General features: G+C 48.2%; 1 protein-coding gene across 2 annotated transcripts in view; it reads left to right on the top strand.

Annotated features, from left to right (window-relative positions):
- AP3M1 (adaptor related protein complex 3 subunit mu 1) overlaps window positions 1-21,489 on the top strand; it is a 213,408-nt gene that overhangs the window by 156,445 nt on the left and 35,474 nt on the right. For both annotated transcript variants that reach the window (XM_069610961.1, XM_069610962.1), the window contains exons 7-8: window positions 552-759; window positions 5,224-5,368. In XM_069610961.1, the coding sequence (XP_069467062.1) occupies window positions 552-759; window positions 5,224-5,368 (353 nt within the window). The remainder of the gene's footprint in view (window positions 1-551; window positions 760-5,223; window positions 5,369-21,489) is intronic.

Raw genomic sequence — 21,489 nt, 5'->3', positions numbered from 1 at the left:
TTTATTGTTGACTTTCACAGCTGCACTACCTTTTTGCTTAACACTGCCGTAGAATTAGGGAGAAAGATCTAATGGGTCCGAATAGACAAGAGGAACAAACCTATTTGCAAGCTCTATGGATGCAAACAGTTATCAGTCAACATGTGCAAAAGTAAGCCCATAGAAGGTTAGGAGCTACAGTGTGTACAGAGACTTGTTACACCTCTCAGACACCAGGTTCATGAAATGGATCAAGCTCTACAGGAATCAAATGGGACCTGCATGGCTGCAAGCCAAATGGCTCTGCAGATTTGAGACTTATTTGGCTTTCCCTTTCTTTTTTGTCCTTTGCTTCAGTCAGACAGCACTTCTGTTCTGTGACTTCATAACTTATAAGATTTCCAGACGTTAATGAGTCAATTTAGGCTGCTTAGGGCAATTGTTTAAGTTATGAGGCTGCTGTAACTCACCCCCTTAGTATGTGTGCTTAATGGAAGGGCCAAATAAAATAGCTTAAATTGTCTTCATATAGTGCCCAGCTCACCCGTGATTGCTCTTTTCGTCTCCCCCAGTTTGGTTGCCATTCCGGTATTCGTCAAACATAATATCAGCTTCCAGGAGAATGGCTCACTCGGCAGGTTCGATCTCTCTCTCGGGCTTAAGCAGAACATGGGAAAGACTGTGGAAGCACTGGTACTGACCGTCCACTTGCCGAAAGTTGTAGTCAACATGAATCTTTCACCTACACAAGGATCCTACACCTTCGATCCGGTTACTAAGGTAAGCAGAGCATGCAAGCCTGGCCAGTGCAGTGTGGAGCAGTGATTGTGGTGGCATGGAGGAGGGAGTGATTTGGAAGAATCTGAAAGTGTCCTGTCTAAATATGTTATGATTCACATGTCACTGTGATCTTCCTAGAAAAATAATTGAATATTTGCATAAACTAATTGTGGTCTTGACTACTTCCTGATCGTGTTATGCTCCCCGACTGCAGTGTCAAATCCCTTAATGAGGAGGGTGACAACATAAATTCACGATAATTAATGCATGGTTATTCTGGTTTTAAAAACAATGCCAGAAAGGAATTTTCGAATGGATTGTGTCCTCCAACGTATTCCACATCTTTCACATGTAATGTCCATAGCTGTGCTGGTTTGGAAATTTTTCGGCAGAGGGCGTCCTGTGTCGATGGCATCGGGTCGATCTCCCTCAAAGGCCTCTGTTGCAAGTGACGTCATCAGATGTTATAAGTGGGACGCACGGTGGCTGTAGCCTCAGTTCCGTTTCTTTCGCAAATGTGTTTGCTTCGAGAACCCGGCGTGCCTCGTGTTATCTACTTCGATAATGTCGTCTTCTTCTTCCCCACTGACTCTGCGGTCGGGCATTGAAAAAGTGCAGGGACTGTAAGTCCAAGATGTTCACGACAGACCCGCACTGTATCTGCTTGTGGTGTCTGGGTGAGAGCCACGACACGGACGACTGCTCGAGGTGCCAGTTGTTGACTGGCAATGCCTTGCAGGAGCGTAAGGGGAAGTTGCTGGTAGGTCGGCTATCCAAACCCTGTAATTCTTAAAAGACTACTGGGCTTTCCACCGACTCAAGGGGTGACTCTCGGAGGCAGTCCAGGGGATCTCGGTCCCGGAGTGGTTCTCGCCACTCGTCGTCCTCGTCGAGGCACTTCCGGAAGCGGCATCACCGGTCTCTTTCCCCGTCCTCGTCAGATAATGGCTCCGCGAGCAAAGTGGCTTGCCCCACTAAATCCTCTACTCTGGAGGAGTGGGAGGAATACAGAGAGAAAATGCTGGAGATTTTTCAATCTCGGGGCACTGTCACATCCGCGCCTTCGGTTGAAGCTGGCGGGGAACGGTCTTGGTCCAACGCTAGCACCTTTCGGACCCGGACAGTCGGCGCGATAAACATCACGAACCGTCGAGGTCCAGTTCGGACAAGGCTCCAGTAGATCGACAGAGATGTGCCAGTTACAGATGGCGGTCTTCGCCTCCGACGAACCGTCCAAGTCTGGGACTGTGTCGAGGAAGGTGTTGACACCATCAGAGCTGTGTCCATAGAGTGCGGCTGTCGGGACCTTGCCCTCGGTCAGGCCCTCAGAGCCCTCAGCTCCCTTGTTGATGCCGTTGGCGCCCTCGTTGCCATTGCGGCCTACAGGCCTGAATTTGCCAGTGGAGGCCCCTAGAGCTGTGGAACCTCAGAGAAAGGTTCTGTCTAAAACTGTGAGACATCCTCTTGACTCCAGGTGTGCTCCTGTACCTTGGAGGGAGCTCTTTCATTCTCTACAGAATATCTGAGGATGACGAGAGGTCTGATTTGGAGTTGGAGCCTTTTGATGCTCCTGGTGACACTCCTGAAGCTCCTGACATGGTCTTGTCTGAGGACAGTCAGAGGATCTGTGTCAATCTTTGCATGATGCCAGTGGCCTGGGTACATCTCCTGAGATGGAGTTTGGCAGGCCAGAGCCTGGGGCTCATGCTGAATCCTCCTATAGGAGGTTGATGTCGAGAGTTACGGAGTACCTGGGGTGGTCCGTCCCTCCAGTTGAATTCGATCAGGATGACTTGACTGACATTTTATATCAGGGTCCATCCACTGACCCAGTGTTGCCTTTTCACATGGCATTACAGAAAAGGGTGGCTGCTGCTTGGAACATCCCGGAGTCTCTTCTAGCGTCAACCTGTCGTTGACTAAGAAATACTGCCATTCCAGTAGCAACCCCAGCTACCTATCCACACACACCACTCCTGAGAGTCACGTCTACTCCCTACCTGGACGACTGGCTGATCCGAGCGCATTCTCATGAAAAGGCCTTTGATCATCTCAGCCTCACCTGCCACTCCCTTCACAAGCTGGGCTTCTCGCTCAATTTCAAGAAGTCGCATACGACACCTTCCCAACAGATGCAGTACATCGGGGCTGTGTTGGACACATCCTTGGGGAAGTGCTCACTACCCAAGGTGAGGGCTCATCACATTGTCCAGATGGTCAACAAATTTCAACGTGCCCAGAGTCTCCCAGCTTTCGAATTCTTAAGGTTGCTCAGCCTCATGGCATCCTGCATTTTTCTGGTGCCAGAGGCCAGACTGCAGATGAGATCCCTTCAATAGGCTCTCAGGACGCAGTGGTCCTAATTCTCAGGCAAGATGTCGGATCTCCTTCAGATTCCACTCACGGTCTCACAGGATCTTCTGTGGTGGGCCAGCGAAGGGAATCTGATGAAGGGAGAGCTGTTTTGGCAACCGTGGCCTAAGGTGACGGTAGTGATGGATGCTTCCCTCAAAGGATGGGGAGCTCACGCCAACGAGCTGACCAGCGGTCATTGGTCTCCGTTGGAGTCCATACTTCACATAAATCTTTTGGAGCTAAGGGCCATCAGGCTAGCCCTGAAGGCTTTTCTACTGTTTGTACGCAGGAAGCGTGTCCTGATCATGACAGACAACACAGTGGCCATACATTACCTCAACAAAAAGGGGGGTGTAGGGTTGCTCCCGCTGTGCAGAGTGGCGATGCAGCTCTGGATCTGGGCAATACAGCAAGGAATCTCACTGTCTGCAGTTCATGTGGCCGGAGAGGAGAATGCGGCGGCGGACGCTCTGAGCAGGCAGAGCGACTTAGCTCAGGAAGTCCTTCGGGAGATCTTCGCCCCGGAAGTGCGAGAGATATTGCTCAAGGGAATTTACTCCGAGAGGAGCTTTAGGGGACGCGTTCGTCATGGATTGGTCATTTCCACTTCTGTACGCATTTCCTCCGGTCCCACATGATCCAAATTGGGCCAGGAGAGTGTGGTACCTGGACCTTCTAGAAACGCCCATCTGTCCTCCACGCCATCTTCCCCACAGAGTGGGATTCTCTCTCGCTCTCTCTCTCTCTCACTCTTTTCTCTCTTTTCTCTTTTCTCTCTTTTCTCTCTTTTCTCTCTTTTCTCTCTCTTTTCTCTCTTTTCTCTCTCTTCTCTCTTTTCTCTCTTTTCTCTCTTTTCTCTCTCTTTTCTCTCTTTTCTCTCTCTTCTCTCTTTTCTCTCTCTCTCATGGTTCAGGGTTTGGGTTCTCCATCCAGAGGTCAAAACTGTTAACCTTCACGCATGGTTTCTGAAAGGTTGAAATATAAGGATTGGGACCCCCCGATAACGTGATGGAGGTGTTGCTTTCGGCCAGGTGTCCCGCAACCAAATCCTGTACCGTTGCCATAAGTTTTTCGACTGGTGCAGAGGAAACAATGTCAATCCTTGTCAGTGTTCCATTCTGATGGTTCTTTCTTGCTTCCTTTGGCCCTCAAGGGTCTTCGAGTAGGTACCATTAAAGGTAACCTGGCAGCGCTGTCTATTTTCAAGCACTCGTCTGAAGAATGTTCTTATTTTAAGATTCCTTTGATTACCCAGTTTCTAAAAGGGCTCACAAATGTGTTCCCACCGTCCCCTTTTCTGGTGCCGGTTTGGGATCTGACTCTAGTCTTGAAATTCTTGATGGGTGCTCCGTCGAGCATTACTCCCTGGATGCTTTCCATGGTCAAGTTATGGTCTTTGGTAAAGCAGTGCTCTATTCTGCCATCTGATTGGGTATATCCAAATTCTTTTCCCTCCTGCGTTCACTGATACTGCTTTAGGAGTCTGTCAAAGATGTGGAATATGTTGGCGGACACAATCAATTCGAAGAACAAGTTACTTACAAACTGGTAACGTTCTTTTGACTGGATGTTCCTCCAATGTATTCCACATCGCCCTCCCAGCCTGCCACTCTTAAGAATTTCCTATGCTATTGCAGCTTGCGTTCCCACAAGGCTATGTGCAGTCATGGGGGCTTGGTGTGCGGTTATGGCACACATTGTGGTGGGAAAAAACTTGAACTGAGGCTACAGGTGCTGTGCGTCCTACTTATAACATCCGATGACGTCACCCTCGACGGAGGCCTTCGAGGGACATCGACCCGTCGCCATCGACGCAGGACGCCCTCTGCCGAAAAATGTGCAAAGCAGCACAGCTGTGGACATTACATGTCCAAGATGTCGAATACGCTGGAGGAACATCCAGTCGAAAGAACGTTACCAGTTTGTGAGTAACCTGTTCTTCATCCCTTGTTAAAGATTACAAAAATTGTGCTGCTTGCACTTTGTCTTCCTGGAAACATGTCAGCCTGATGCTAGGGACTATAGCCTGCTTGCAACAAAAACACATATGAGCCCTTATCTTTGACATTAAGCTGATGAAATTGTAAGGCATGATCTTTTGTGTTTTAGATACTGAACTGGGAAGTTGGCAAAATAACACCTCAAAAACTGCCAAACCTGAAGGGCACTGTGGTCTTACAATCTGGAGCGCCAAAGCCTGAAGATAACCCAAATCTCAATTTACAGTTCAAGATTCAGCAGCTTGCCATTTCTGGTAAGAGCAACAATGTATGATGTGTTACGAACAAAGACCCCCGCTAAGGCTGTGTGTGTATGACGCACATTACCTTCCAGTGATAGTCTTTCTGTTGCCTCTATCTGCTTAGATTCACATGCTTTGTATTGGCCGATATCTAGTGGTTGGTATGAAGTATTATATTATTTATTTTCGAGGTTGAAAAACAGGAAGTTGACTGGGTGTTCCCATAATACTATACTTACTGTTGTGTACTGTGCCCATGAACCTTCACGTGCCAATGTCCTCAGATTTCTATCTTTCGATCCTCAGGATGCATGAAGTTTATAGTGGACTGTGAGGGGGCCAACTAATGAAGTGAAAGAATGTTAACCTTGGATAAAAATTATCTAACCTGTTTGTGATGCCTTCAACACGCAACACGTAGACGATGGGTGGTCGTATATGAATCTAAGCAGATACACGCAACAGAATGACTATGTTTGTCTTCTGGGGCTTGTAGATCTGCTTAGAATCACATGCATTGCATAGACTAGCAGGCAGTAGCCGATGAAGGTGGTGGGTGAATTGAAGAAAAAGAAACAAACAGATGTTTTAACAATGCATGTCCCACCTGTGAATAATTTCTTGGTTGTGCATCAATACAATAGTTTTGTGTGAAAGTGTGTACTGAGCTCCATGCAGCTACTTTACAAATAGCCTCCAGTGGACCATGTAGAATAAAAACACCTGTACTACGTATAGAACGAGCCCCGGGTGTTAAAGGACTTGTTTTTGTTTGAGAAGCTGTAACACTGTTACAATCCTTCTTACACATTACAATCGTCCTGGCGTTGGTAGCCTTGGAGACAGGTTGCCCTTCTCTTGCAGCTGCCAGTGATACAAATAACTGATTCATCTTCATCAGTTGCTCTGTGTTTTTTTAAGGTAGCACATGACTTCCCTGCATACATCTAGTATACAAAGAGCTAATTCTCCTGAGTTATGACAGTTTTGAAAGAAAGCAGGTAGTTGAATGGATTGGTTGACATGAAGTTTAGTTATGTATTTTGGCAAAGAACGGGGGTGTGTTCATAAGGCCATTATGCTTTTATGCACTTTGACAAAAGGCTAAGCTACTGATGGAGCTTGAAGGGCACTAATTCTACAAATAGATGTGATGAATACAAGGAAAGCCACTTTATGCGTTGGGTCTTTGAGGAACAGTCAATAGGATTGATGTTTAATTATCTACATGACAGTAAACCATTTCCATTTATTAAAGTAGCAGTGCCTAGTGTAGGGTTTGTGTGCCTCCTTCAAAAGATGGTAAATTGAGGTGGCCAAACTCGATGATCTCAGGAGCCAAGCTGCTAAGTTGGTTGTATGAAATTGAGGGTGTAGGTCTTGACCATAACCCTCTGACGACAGGGTGTGAGTGGGTGTCAACTTCATTAGTGGACATGGAGACATCTGGAGAAGGTGAGAGTACCAGGTCTCCCACACCCACATTGGTGCAATGGGTATCATTGTTAAAGGTTCCTGGTGCATTTTGTGGATCGCCTTGTGTAAGAGGGGTGTGGGGTGGGGGGTTAGACGCATAAGCAAATATCCCTGAGCAATTGGTCCATGCGTTCCCCAGGGATCCCTTCTGTGGGTACCTGGAAATGTAATTTGGGAATTTTGCATTCTCCAGCGTGGGGTCTGGCATGGATTCACATGCTCATGAATATTCCCCGTCGTCAGGCTGGGAATCCTCGGTAAAGAAAAAATCAGTTTCAGTTTTGTTTCGGAACTGTCTTTCTACTAGTAACCAATCACTGGTCTCTGGGTCATACTGCCCCCAGCCAATGACTGCCCACTACCCAAGCCCTTCCTCTGGCAGCCATCTTCAGATTTTTACCACATGTTCAAGTGTTGGGAGTCCTCGTGCTATAGCTTTCGAGCTTTTACTGCGTTTTGCGTTTTTTCGAAGAGTTTACTCTTATATTTTTGGTCATTCGATCCTCAAGCTCCACCGACATTGCTTCCGATTAACGGGGACCCGTTTTCGGAATTTTCTACGCCCCTCAAGGGCAAAAATTCATCGTGTTTCCACTTCTCGGAGGATTCCGGAAGATTTTGAGGCATACCTTGTGGACATGGCCCAGGACAAGGGAAGCATGACGCGTACTGGATCCAAGCTGTTCAGGAGCTGCCCTGGCTGCGGGCTTCAGAACGTCTTCAAGGAGGATGAGCACTCTCGGTGCCACTATTGGCTTCACTAAGACAAAACGCACGTTGAGAAGGACTGTGCGTTTTTCAAAAATGTGTCCGAACGGACGATGAAGGATCGTCAGATTCGACACACCAACTGGCTGGAATGGAAGAACCCAGCAACAGGTGAGAAGAAGAAGAAATCCGAGCGGTCTTCTAAGACCTTTGAGGGCGCTCTGGCGACATGTGCCCAACAAAATGCTAAGCAGCGCGGGTCCGCGGGCACCAGGAGCGCCGATCGGTCTGGCTCCGTGGCTGCCAGGCAGGGCACACTATCACCAACGCCATCAACCACAGCCAACGCTCTGGCTCGGTGAAGAGGAAGTCTGAAAATCCGGGTAAACTTCGGGAGAAGCCCGGTCGATCCCGACAGACACCCGAGGGGGAGTGAGGCGGTGACCCTCCCTCCCCCCTAAGGTGTAGGCCTCAGGCACGCCCAAGGTTGTGAAGGCCCTGATTCACCCGGCTAAGGCCTCGATCGAGGGAGTCGTAGCGGCCCTGTTGAAACCTACCAAGGCTTCCCCAGTGGAGGCGACTTCAGGGGCTAGAGTTTCCTTGCCACCCAGGAGGGAATCGTCTTTTCTGCCTATCGAGAAGACCCCCGTGAAACCCCATCAGGGAAAAGAGGGGGGGCACGGTAGCCATAACGGACTCGGATACCACCTCTGAGGATGAGTTGGCCAGCGTCCAAAGGATCCTGGAGGAGAAGTTCGAGGAATCCAAGGCCCACGGGAAGGATCCCGATGAGGCCGACGAGGAGAGCGACGGGGGAGCCGAGGAGGAAGATAGGGCCGCGGAGGATCCCGCACTCCGACCGTCGGTTCCGTTGCAGCCGGTACCCGTACCACAGGACAATTCAGGAGCTATCTTGATGGCTATACAGACCCTGTGCAGATATGGACGAGGATGCTCTTACCCCCCACCGAGGGCCCAGCGAAGCCTGGTCCGTCAGGGAGCCCGCCTAACAAGCGGAGGCGAGTCCATCCCCCCCCCCACCCTTCAGCCTTCACCCCCATCCCCTCCTTCGAGGGACGAGACGGGAACGGGCCTACAGAGGACGCAGCAAGACAGGAGGATCTCGTCGTTGTCGCCAAGGCGGCAAGGGCGCGGCGAAGCAGGATTGAACCGACCGTGGCGTCGGGCCCCCACCTGAGCACCCCAGTGGGAGGCCGGCTGGCGAAATTCGTCAGCGTGTGGGAGTCCATCTCCACCGACCGACCTTTGGGTGCTGGATGCCCTCTCCCGCGGGCATGCCTGGAATTTCAAGAGGTGGCCACATATTCCACCCGTGGCCAGGAAGGAAAACCACGTCCCCCAACTGCTACTGGAGGTTCAGGCGATGCTAAGAAAGGGGGCCATCGAACTCGTCCCAAAGAGGCTTTGGGGCTCCGGAGTATACGCTTGATACTTTCTCGTCCAAAAGAAGACCAGCGATTGGCGACCCATCCTGGATCTTCGTCGTCTAAACAACAGGTCCCACAAGTTCCGGATGGTCACCCTCCAGCACGTGATGGGACAGCTGTAGGAGGGCGACTTCCTTTCGTCGCTGGACTTGGAGGATGCCTACTTCCACATCCCCATTCTAAAAGGACACCGAAAATTCCTGCGATTTGTGGTCCTAGGGCGACACCACCAGTTCAAGGCCCTGCCCTTTGGATTGAAGTCAGCACCCAGTGTGTTCACCAAGTGTCTAGCCCCAGTGGCGGCGCGGCTGCGCCTGCAGGGGATCCACGTCTACCCCTACCTGGACGATTGGCTCATCCGAGCAAGGTCAAAAGAACTCGCCGTCGGGCACACAGCAAAGACCGTCCAGTTGCTCACAGATCTGGGATTCTCGATCAACTTCAAGAAATCCCACTTGGTACTGTCGCAAGCCGCCCAGTTCCTGGGAGCCAGGCTAGACAGAGTGGCGCGATTGGCTTCGCCGTCGGAGGAAAGGATGAAGGCCATCCTGGGCAGGGTGCAACGGCTGTTGACCCTGGACGGGGCCAGGGTGAGGTCCATCAAGTCCCTACTCGGCATTATGTCCTCATGCATCTACCTCCTACGCCTATGCAGGCTGCGGATGCGACCTCTGCAAGAGTTCCTCGATGCCAATTGGATGCAAGCGACGGGCAGCTTCGAAGACAGGATATCACTCAACGAGACTTTCCGCCAAGTGATCCGGTGGTGGGGCACCCACGCACATCTAGCGGCGGGTATGGACTTCCAGACCCCGGTGCATCAGGAAACGGTGACGACGGACGCCTCCCTGGAGGGATGGGGAGCGCACACCGGAGATCTCCACGCAAGAGGCCTTTGGCTCCCGGAGGAGAGGTCACTACACATCAATGTCCTGGAGCCCCGAGACGTGTTGTGGGCCCTGAGGTCGTTCCTCCCATCCCTCAAGGGTAAGGTGGTAAGGGTCTTCACCGACAACACCACCACAATGTTCTATATCTGGAAGCAAGGAAGCACCAGATCCCCAGCCCTGTCCAAGGAAGCACAAGATCTGTGGTACTGGGCCGTCGCCCAGGGGATGTTTCTGGTACCTTTCCATCTGGCAGGGATAAAAAACACCATCACCGACTCACTCAGCAGGGAGTTGCGCTCGTGCCACGAGTGGGACCTGCGGCAGGATCAAGTGGATCTCCTGTTCCGACGATGGGGCAATCACCAGATCGACCTATTTGTGACACCGATGAACATCAAGTGCCAGAGGTTTGCCAGCAGGTTTCCCCAGTCGGGGAGTATGGGCAATGCCTTTTTATTCCCCTGGGACGGCCTGTTCCTATATGCGTTCCCGCCGGTGCCGTTGCTGCTGCGTCTCATCAATCAACTCAGACAGTCCCAGTGCAGGATGATCCCCGTTGCACTGGCGTGGCCGAGGCAGATTTGGTTCCCGGACCTTCTGGACATGTCTGCTTCCTCCCCAGTCAAACTGCCGTCGGACACGGATCTTCTCGTCCGAGAAGGAGGCGCCATCCTCCACCACGACCCGGGGTCACTGAGCCTGCAGGCCTGGCTCCTGCAGCACTAGAATTCGGAGGATACGACATCCCGGCGGACTGCAGGGAGGTGCTTGCTAAGGCCAGGGCATATTCTACTCTCAAGTGCTATGGACACAAATGGAAGAGGTTCTCCGTCTGGTGCCGTGCACAGAAGATTAACTCTCTATGCATTACTGCCCTGCATGTCCTGCCGTACTTGCTGTCGCTGGCCAAGACGGGGCTGGCACATGCCTCCATCAAGATCCATCTGGCAGCTATCTCCCGCTACACCAGAACTCCGAGGCGGTCATCCCTATGGTCCCATCGCCTGGTGAAGGAGTTCATGAAGGGACTATTCCGATCGTTCCCACCGGTGAAGGCTCCGGCGTGGGAGCTCAACGTGGTGCTGTCCAGGCTCATGGGCCCACCATTTGAGCCTCTGCATTCGGCACTGTTGAAGTTTCTGTCGTGGAAGACAGCGTTTCTTGTGGCCATCACCTCCGCACGACGAGTGGGAGAGATCAAGGTCCTCTCCTGTAAACCTCCATACCTGACATTCCACGCAACGAGGGTGGTGCTGAGGACGCACCCCTCCTTATGCCCAAGGTGCCGTCGGACTTCCACCCCAACGAGCCCTTGGTGTTAACTGTTTTCTTCCCGTCGCCGGCTGAGAGGACTCGGCAAGAGAGGATGTGGCTAGAGCGCTGAAGTTCTACGTGGACCGCACTAAGAGTCTTCAGAAGACATCACAGCTGTTTGTGAACTTTGGACCTGTGAACCAAGGGAAGGCCCTCTCGAAGGCTTCCATTTCCAGATGGCTCTCCGGCAGCATCATGTATTGTAACCGGTTGGCAACCCGACGGTTGCCCGGCCGTCCGAGAGCCCATTCGACCAGAGCGATCGCTGCTACCACGACATTCTTGTCTGGTGTGCCCCTGCTGGACATCTGTAGGGCTGCTACGTGGAGGTCGATGCACACCTTCACCAGATTCTACTGCGTCGACCGGGATTCCAGGGAGGAGTCCAGAGTCGGCCAGGCAGTGCTGCGCAACCTGTTCGCTTGAAGGTGAGCCTGGTGAGGAGGTAAGAGATGCTTAATGTTGAGTTGATGAAATGCTTAATGTTGAGTCTTGCCACCTCCCGTGGTTGTGCATGGGTGTACTGCTATGTATTCTTGTATTCATGAGTATGTGAATCCATGCCAGACCCCATGCTGGAGAAGGAACAAGTTACTTACCTGTAACTGTTGTTCTCCAGCATGGGTCTGGCATAGATTCACATGCGAACCCTCCCTCCTACCCCTCTGCGGCTCTGCTCTTGGTCCTACTGCCACTTTACGTGCTACCAAATCTGAAGATGGCTACCAGAGGAGGGGCTTAGGAATAGGGCAGTCATTGGCTGGGGGCAGTATAACCCAGAGACCAGTGATTGGTTACTAGTAGAAAGACAGTTCAGAAACTAAACTGAAACTGATTTTTTCTTTACCGCGGATTCCCAGCCTGACAACAGGGAATATTCATGAGCATGTGAATCCATGCCAGACCCAGGCTGGAGAACAACAGTTTACAGGTAAGTAACTTGTTCCTTTTCTACTGTTAAGAAAAGGTTTATTGCTGGCAGCCCCATTGAATGAAAACATGCTTGAGTATGTTAGAATGCAATTTCCACTCATGCTCGAAAGGTTGAGCTCTGCTTAAGATGTTTGCTTGACAATTGTTTCCACAGGAACATGTTGGGCTTGAAGATGCATCTCGCTTCGCTTTGGAGACACCATTTCCAAATTCTCTGAGCGATTATAGATAAGGGGCGTATGAGGCCTTTTTACGCATTTAATTCTTGTCAATACAGCACATTTCACTTTTAAATGCATACGGTTTACACAGGATTGTCACTGTAATTCTTTATTTTTAAAAATCCTCTTTCTGCCAGTAGATGGCACTCTAGTATGAACCATCAGTTCTGCACACAGGAGCTTCGTGTGCAGACTGCAGTGCCACTGGATTTCTGGATATCAAGCTGTGCAGGACAGTGCCCAGCCTGCAAAAATATGCACAGCCATAGAGGTTTGCTTGATCGGCAAAGGGGAGTGTTTTTATTCATTTTTTCGAGGCGATGGCTGCAGAGCAGCCGATCTTTCCAGCCGTCGCGTGGGGGAGGGTAACTTGGCTTATGTCTAGTGAGTGCCAGGGTCTGCTTGCTCGTATGGGCGTTTAGGGGTGAAGGTGTATGGCTTTGACCATATGAAAAAATCAGTCGAATTACAAATCGCAGTGCAGTAACAGGGCACAGACTTGCCCAATAACGAGTTTTGCATGAATTACTTCTTCGTTTAGCTACTGTAATTACCTCCTCTATAATGATCGTTACCAATGGCAGTGTATTGTCTTCAAGTTTAATGCTTTCTGTAAATGCGATTAATTTGTGATGAAAAGTGAAGACCACTTTTGCACAGTCCTTCAAAGAATCCGGTATACTTTGATGACTACCTCTGTCTGTGTCTGGTCTAAAAGTGTAAATCGGTGGTACTGCGTTTCATTTATGTTAGTCATAGCCCTTCAAAGCCATCCTTCCCATAATAAGGATTAATGTGTGTCCCATTATAGGCAAAACCCATGGTCCGAGTGATTGCAGTGCATAGCAATGCTCGTTGCAGCTTATTTGCTTTCATGTACTGGGCTTCCTTCATGAGCGCACAGCGGTATTGAGGAGCACAATGGTTTCTGTGAAGATTTAGTGTCAGCAGATTTAGTGCACGGTTTTCTAGGATGTTTTCATGAACCATTTACATCATCACCTGTGCTTTCGCTGTGGAGGGCCTATTAGCTCCTAGGTTAGGGCATTTGGTTTCCAGTGGCATGGTTGCAGGTTCAAGTCTCCTCATTGGTAAGGTAAATACATAGAGCCAGATTGGTTTGGCTGTGCATGGAGAGAGAAAGGGCACAAGATTTATGACTTGAGCTGGACCACATGAAGTTCCGAAGCAGCTCAAGACCTTCCTTTTCACCTCTGCTTTCTCTCCCTCTCTCCCTGTCTGCTGCGCTGACTGGTTGCCTGGCAACCCCCAGAGTCTCACTGGGTACCAGGCTCCTCCATGACCAGTCGCCCCTGCACTGCCTCTGGGCCTACTGTGCACTTAGGGGCTGTAACTGTAACTCTACAGTCCCCAGCCTCCTTGCACTTACCCAGAGCCACTTTGCCCTGACTGCACATACTCGGAGAGCAATGCTGCCCTGATTGCACCTCCCTTTTCCCCTCTATAATGTCAGTAGTGGCGTAATTGGGCTCAGGCAGCACTGGTGTTCCGCATTGGGAAATACTGGCCTTACTTGGTAATGGCACCCTTACTGTTATTACAGTACATTATGCACTGTGCATATATTTATACCAAGTTCGAACACTGGCCAAAATTTGCTCCAGAAGAAGAGTTCAGTGGACAGCCAGACACCCGGGGCCATGGAGTTAACGGGTGATGCCTGGTCACTCTGTATCCCCTTAGGAAGGCTCCCTCACTGAAGGCGTGCATTCCCCAGGCACTATACAAGAGGTAATTTAGTATTTTCTACTACTGGTACTCTCTTTATCATTTATTTGCCCCTGTATTTCCATTGTGTTATATTACTTTTATATTTCACTGTGTATCCTCTAATCATTTACACAACCTGAAGAGAAAACTATAAGCGGTGGAGGTGTTACTGGATTTTGCCTCGAGGTTCCGGGTCGCCTGATACTATGAGTGAGCTTATGTTCTGTAATGCTTTTGCCAGTTGTTGCTGGACACAAAACGCTGCATCTTTTCAGGATGCAAGCTGAAGATGTTCCCTGTTGTACAGCATTGCTCTTGAAAGCAAAAGTGTTTTGAGAATCCTGCACCTGTTTATAATGCAATAAGACAGCTTATTGGGTTTAGTGCCAGCTGCAGAGAACTGCATGTATCCTGCAGGTCACAGGGTCTAGGCCCTCCATGCTGGCTCAGCCTTTCATCTTTCTAATCTCTGATTATTCCTATACTTCGTGTTGTTAAAACATCAGATGAGACATTGAGTACCGGAGTGCAGTGGGATACCTATATTAAGTGAAGCCAGCAGATAGCAGGCGTTGTTATAAAATCCGCTTTCAGACAGTCGGTACGACTTGGAGACCAGACAAATATGTACACTGGCAAGTCCATATGTGTGTGTCTGTCTAGAGTGGCATTGCATGCACCCTGAATACTGAAGCAGGTGTGCCTTTACTCGATTGGGATAATGCACCTGCTGCAGAGATTGTATTATTATTGGAGGTTCACAGGTTTGAAACTTGGCAAGGATGAGTGCGTTTTATTTCTTGTCATTAAAAGCACTAGCCTCCTCTCTATATTGGGAACCCTCGCCCTGGTAACATTTACACAATAAATCAAAATGAGAATCCCCTCTGTTTTTTTTCCCTTCCTCATTGCAGCTTTGCCCCACACTAAACATTGACCACAACTGCTGCTTAAGTCTGTGTGCACAGCTGGTAGGTACAGTGTGCCCAAGCTGCACACTCTGCATTTCCATGACTTCAGGTACACTGTTGGTGCAGCAACCGTTCCACTGTGCAGCTTACCACACCTCACCCCACACTCCAGAGTCCAGTTACCATCTCAGTGCTGGTTGATTGTTTAGTCAAGGTCTGCAATCCTGTCCTAAGACCTCATTTCTATCACTGGTTGAATGCGGGGACTGAAGGGTTATTTCCCAAATGTCGGAACATTTCAGATACGCTTTACTCTCTTGTGAAGGAGAATATAAATGTTTACTCTCTTAAAATTGCATTTACTCTCTAATTGTAAAATCGGGGAGTAAAATACTCCCACCTCAAAATCTTATCTGGGGCACTGGGTGCACCCCTGGATGTGAGCACTTGCCTTTCGTTAGGCAGAGAGGCGAGTGAAGCCTTTTGCCGAAACTGGCGGTGTTAAAGTTTTACAGTGTTTGTTCAGAAAAATGTACTTGGAACAAACGCAGTAAAACTTTAAAGCTGTTACTTTCAAGAAAGACTTCCATCACATCTCTGCCTATTGCGCTTTACAATATACAATTCGATAGTATGTGTTGGATACGTTTTACTCTCTTGCAGAGGAGAAAACTCATTTTTACTCTCTTGATATTGCATTTACTCTCTAATTTGAAAATGCATGTGTAAAATACTCCCACCTCAAAATCCTATCTGGAGCACTGACCACAGGAGTGTGTTCCGCCCCGTTTTGGGATATAAAACATGGCTGTTGTGCTGTACTTTGTAATTTGAACATTCTTTCTTTTTGGATGTTGGAAAGGATGCAGAGCTTTGTATATTGCCATACGTCCTAGTACGTTTATGTGCTGTCTTAGTGGGAGAGACCATGTTCCTTGAGCCATGAGGTGTAGGCAATGACCACCCCCAACGTGTCAGTGATGCATCCGTTGGCATGTTTTCTTTTGTCCACCATTTTAGAGCTAACACCAGTATGTAGATCGTCCCCGTGCCCCTCTGCTTGAGACCACGGTTTTGCTAACCACTCTTGTACTGGGTGCATATTTAGCTTGGCATGTGGTATGACGAAGATACAGGATGCCATGCCAAGCAGACACATGACCCTTTTGACTGTTCTCTGCCAACCAGCCACTTAACGGGATTTGGTTTACTAGGTTTTGAACCCTCTCTTTGGTGCTGATATTGTGTCAATAACTGCCCCTAGAAACTTTCTGTTGGCAGGGGACTAGACTGGATTTTTTTCCGCAGATTGAAAATCCCAGTTGATGTAAACAATTGTTATTTTAATGGCATGCAGATGGATTTTCCCCTGTTATTAACCAGCTATTGAGATAAGGGCTCACCGGAATGCCCTCCCTGCAGAGATGTGCTGCTACAACTAACAGTACTTTCGTGAACACTCGAGGGGCTGATGCAATCTCGAAAGGTGGTACTTTCAATTGATAACATACAGGTTTGAATCTTGGATCCTTTCGATATGCTTGCAGCATTGACATATGAAACTATACATCTTTTATATCCAGTGTGGCCAGAAAATAGTCCTCCTTGAGTAGGGGATTGACCTGGAATGTTGTCATTCTTAATTTTTGAGGTTTGACATATGTATTTGCTGGTCTTCGATCCAGCACTGGCCTTTTTGTTTCATCTTTCAATTTGAACAAGGAAGTATTCAGAATAACTACCCTTGTTTATCTGCGACAGCGGGTCTTGCTCCATTGCTTCTTTTTCTAGTAATGACAGTATTTCAGCTTGCAGAATATGAAAGTGCTCTGGTGGCATTCTTTTGTTTCTTGGAGGTAGATCACACAGTTTCCTCAACTCTATACAATACCCTCATGGTCGACAAGACCCACTTGTATAACTTTATTTCCTCCCAGGCATGGGTGTATGATGATATTCGACACCCCTACTGGGGTAATATTAAAAGGAACTTGAAACAGAGCATCATTGTTTTGTTTGGGGCAGTGGCTGCTTCTTCCCTTCCTGTACTGTCTTTGGAAGCCTGAAGGCTATTGTGGGGAACTAGAAGGACTTGGACTACAGTGTGCTATGTTGACTGGATGTTTTATTCAAATAAAAAGAAAATGGCCATCTACTGCTATCAGAGAAGTTACCTGCCTAACCAACTAAAAATAAGGGTGCTCGTCAAAGTCCAAAGAAATAATCTGAATCCTATTCATCTAACGGACCCTGCCACTTACAAAAAGAAGGCGAAAGCAATAGCATCTGTCCGCGGCTTCTGCCTGTCCCAATCACTTGGCTCTCTTTTCCATAGGTTTTACAAGTTCACCAATTCATTCAATTCTTTACAATTCTCTCTCTAGGAACAAAAGGTTTTCCTAATAAAATTTGACCAATTTGGATTTGTACTTCGGTACAATGTTCTTGTTTAATGCTTAAGCACTGGAACCCTCCAGGTTTTTCTCCCTCACTCCCCCCATACCCTGTTATACTTCATGACTCTTGGAGCTCCCAAAGTCCTCTGGCCCTCTGACAGGCTTAATTTATAATTCAGGGTTTTTTCGGCTCCTGTAACCCTGTTGGCTTTCCCAGCCTTGAAGATTAGTGTCTCAGTTTCTCAGGATTCTCCAAAGTCCTCTGCTAGACTTGCTTTATCTTGCGCTCGGTGGGCTGTCTGCCCATTTGGGTTTTCTTGGTCCCTGTAACCCTTGTGGCTTTACAAGCCTTGAATGTTACTCTCTGTGTCTCAGGGCTCTCCGGAGCCTTCTGACCCTCTAGTAGGCTTGCTTTGACTTGGGTAGGGCATCTGTTCGTGCAGGTTTATCATGCTCTTGTAACCTTTAGGGCTCTCAACACTCTCAAATGTTTGTTAGTCCCTCTCAATGATGTTACCTCTTGGGGTGCGTTTGCTTCCCTTCCGCTGCTCGGCAGCTAATACATTTTTATGCAGAGCTCGGGCTTTCAGGTTCTCCACTAAAGTTGGGTCTCAACGTCCGCTAACTGGCCCTAGGCCTACCACAGCTTACGCGTGGTCACGCCATCAGGCCAGATTGTTGCTTTACCATCCCTGTCTCCTTGGCCCAGGCCTCTTTGCTAGTCAAGACACCAGCCTTCCTGCGTTTTGTGAGCATCCCAGTCGCTTGCCAACCTACCGCTGGCTCCACATTCTAGTGTAGCTCCTCCCCTCCAGGACTTCTTCGTCAGAGCCTCGCCTCTGCATAGGATTCTTCCACCCTGATTCAAAGTTCCTTGTGGTTTTATGTGCGTCATAGTAAACCCAAGGGATGTATCTTTCCTCTTTCACTGTGGAGTGCAGGCTAGGTCCAGCATTACCTGAAGCCAAAGGGATTGAAGAAATGTCACTATTCAGTGAATCCAAAAGAGTGTTAACAGTCTTTAGGCAGATAATGTGGTCTGGACCGAGAGTTCTGCAAAGGAATGGAAGTTCTTATCCCCAAGCAAGACTCTCCCTAGTGAGGGTCTTGCTTTGCGGGCTCACCTCTCTAGCCTCAAAGGGGGTGTGTCCCCTCTGGGGAGAAGGGAGGAATAGTCCAGATTCGTCACACTCTGCACTCTGTTGACCTACTTTTTGGAAACAAATTGCTTGTGCTTGGTAAATGGACACATTCAGTAGCTGTTCTAGAGAAGGTTTGTGTATGAAAAGCTTGTTGACTGGTTGCCACACCTTTCTGTTGAAAAGTTTTACTTTTGATCTGCGCCAAGGTCTTAGTTTTGTGCTCATTTTTGGCATTCTCCAAGGCCTCATCCACCGCCTTACCAAAGACAAAATTGTCCTGAATCGGCATGTTTAGAAGAGTGGATCGAGTCTCTAGCCTGAATCCCAATCCTCGCAACCAGGCATATCTTTTGACTAGAGTTCTGTCAGCTATTAATCTATCTGCTGTCTCTGCTGAGTCGAGTATATTTTTAATAATTGCATTTGCAGATTGTTTGCCCTCTAATAGAGCCTTTAGCATTTGTGACTTTAAAGGCTCTTGCATATCATTAACAAGATCCTCCATTTGAGTCCACTGTCCCCTATTAAAGCTAGCCGTGATGCCTGTGCAGTTAGCAATCCGAGGGTCGTATGCTGCAGAGGTTGATATGTTTTTTCACAGGGCATATATTTCCTTGTTCTTTAACAGGTTGAGCTTCAGAAGATGCTAAGTGTGTCCCTGCCCTTTTGCGACAATACCAGTTAGTCTGTTGTAAGATGATCTCTTATATATGGAGTATCTGTTGGTGCTTGTATAAAGCGTTTTTTCTCTGCTGGGGTTAACCGCTCTAGTGAATGCAGGTGTGGCTAGGGATGGAGTTTTCTTTTTACTGACTTCAGTAAGGGAATGTACTGTCCTCTTTGTTCTCATTTAGGATTTTGCTGGCAAAATCGATGTCCTCGTAGAAGTGCGTCTCTATTTTAAAGTAGTCAGCAGCCTTCTTCAATAGACCATTATATAATATATGATCATCTACAGGGGATGACGAAACTGGTTCGTCAATATTTGGGAAGGCACTGGGTAGTCGAGTTGAGTAACTGATCTTCCTCAAGCGTGCCCTCTTCCTCATCAGTATAATCATAAATCTCAATGTGGTATTCATATACTGGTGGTGTAGCCTGTTTTGACTTTTTAGGTGGTAAAACATCTACTGTAGCAATGTTTTCTCTTAATGGGGCATTTCTCTAACAACTCAGAAAGAGGATATCTTTTCATTAGTCTTCTCAAATCTTTCCTTTTCAAGAGGTGGTCGTAGATTCTAGTGGAAAAATAATCTCTTCCCCATCTTCCTCAGATCTCAGATTCTGCAACCTGCGGAACGGTCTTTTTCTTTAATGCATCTGTGAAAGAGATGCCTCCCTCTGTGTGGCTAGATTTATGTTGATGCATTGGTTTTGTAGCCGTCACAGAAACAAATGTTTCGGTGGCTCAGATGGTTTGGAGACCAGGGTGAGTGTGAGCCACTCGAGACTGAGGATTTCGTTTCCGATTTGTTTATCACTGAGTTTAGTTTTCCTCAGTATAGATAAATTGGGCACCGAGACCGGCCGACCCTTATGTTAGTTCTTTATGAATTTAGCCTTTTTGTTGCTAAGGGTAGCCTTCATAGTCGTGATGCCTGTCTTCTGGAGCTGGGGAGTGATTTTTGGGAATCCACAGGATCCCCAACTGTTGACTCCTCGGTTTCACTTTCGGACCAGGACTGCTGTGCTCGGCCTTGGTCTTCTACGACTGCAGAAGGTTCGGTGGATGCCTCAGCCTGTATCGTATAGGCCGCCCAAGCAGCGGTTCGATGTCGATCCTTGTGCATCTTTGTATTCAAGAGCTTGCAAGCTCGACACATATCATCCAGTGGTCCTGTTGGAGACAGCAGTTACTCACTCTGTGTGTATCTCTTGAGGGGAATTTCTTATAAAAAGAGAGGGAACACTTAAATGGCGTATTCCTCTCCATTGTTGAAGCTGGGGGACAGGGGGATTGAATTGAAGATAGGGAAACTATATGTGGACATTCTCCATCAGTAACAACTAGTTTTACATGTCCCACCCGCCCCCTCTTCCCTCCCTCCTTCACCCCCAACTCTCCCTAGTGTAATGCCTGTAGATGTTGTCAACAGTCAACCGCCGATGTTCCGGAACAAGGTCTACTTGCGAAGAAATTGTATCGGGCGTGCTTGTAGACTCTGTAGAGTGATTTCCAGTGTCAATGAAGATGAATGATATTAATAATAGAGTAAATCTTGCTAGATCAAGCCGTACAATAAGTTTACAAACTCTGCATATAGCAATAAAGTGGAAAAAAACATTGAGTACCTAGACACGTGAAGGATCATGGGTACAGTACATGCCTCAGTAGGGATAGTATTACGGGACAGCCCTGTCTATGTCCTGTTTTCTGATTGCAGAATTTGTTATGGTATACTCTGCGCCAACCCCTAGATGTCGGCCTATGCAAAGCATAAGAGTCATAGAAGATCCACACGGTGCACCCTTTAGGTGCAAGTGTTTTGGTGCTAGCCAGTTGGGTGCAGTTGCCCATTTGGCACGCCCTGTTGGCCGCAGCTAATGGTACGCTGGAATCTATCAGCAGTGTATGATCCTTTAAATATATGGTCGTCCTGAATACTAAATGTAGTGGTTAGGATGATATTATATTTAAGGAATATGTGGTATGTTCAGTAAATGGAGCTACACTTTGAGTGAAAACTTCATTCACAGGTTGCCTGTCCCGCGTGTTATGGTTTTAGTTTCGATAAATTGGATCATCTCAACTCTGTCCGAAATAAATATTTTTTTCACACATGTTCAAGGGCTTTGTTATTCTACTGTGACCACTGTCCATTTTGCACCAATTCCTGAAGCAGACTGAAGCCAACTGGCCATGGCCCATAGAACCATGCCTAGTATTTAAGCAGATCCTACTATCCATGCTGTGTCTTTATTACCACAGGCGAACCGCCAGATTCATGTTGTTTTAGGATCCT

This window comes from Ambystoma mexicanum, chromosome 8, assembly GCF_040938575.1.
Source record: "Ambystoma mexicanum isolate Mex_15411 chromosome 8, UKY_AmexF1_1, whole genome shotgun sequence".
NCBI lineage: Eukaryota > Metazoa > Chordata > Amphibia > Caudata > Ambystomatidae > Ambystoma > Ambystoma mexicanum.
The sequence above is the reverse complement of the archived record's forward strand: the minus strand, read 5'-3'. Positions and strand labels throughout refer to the sequence as shown.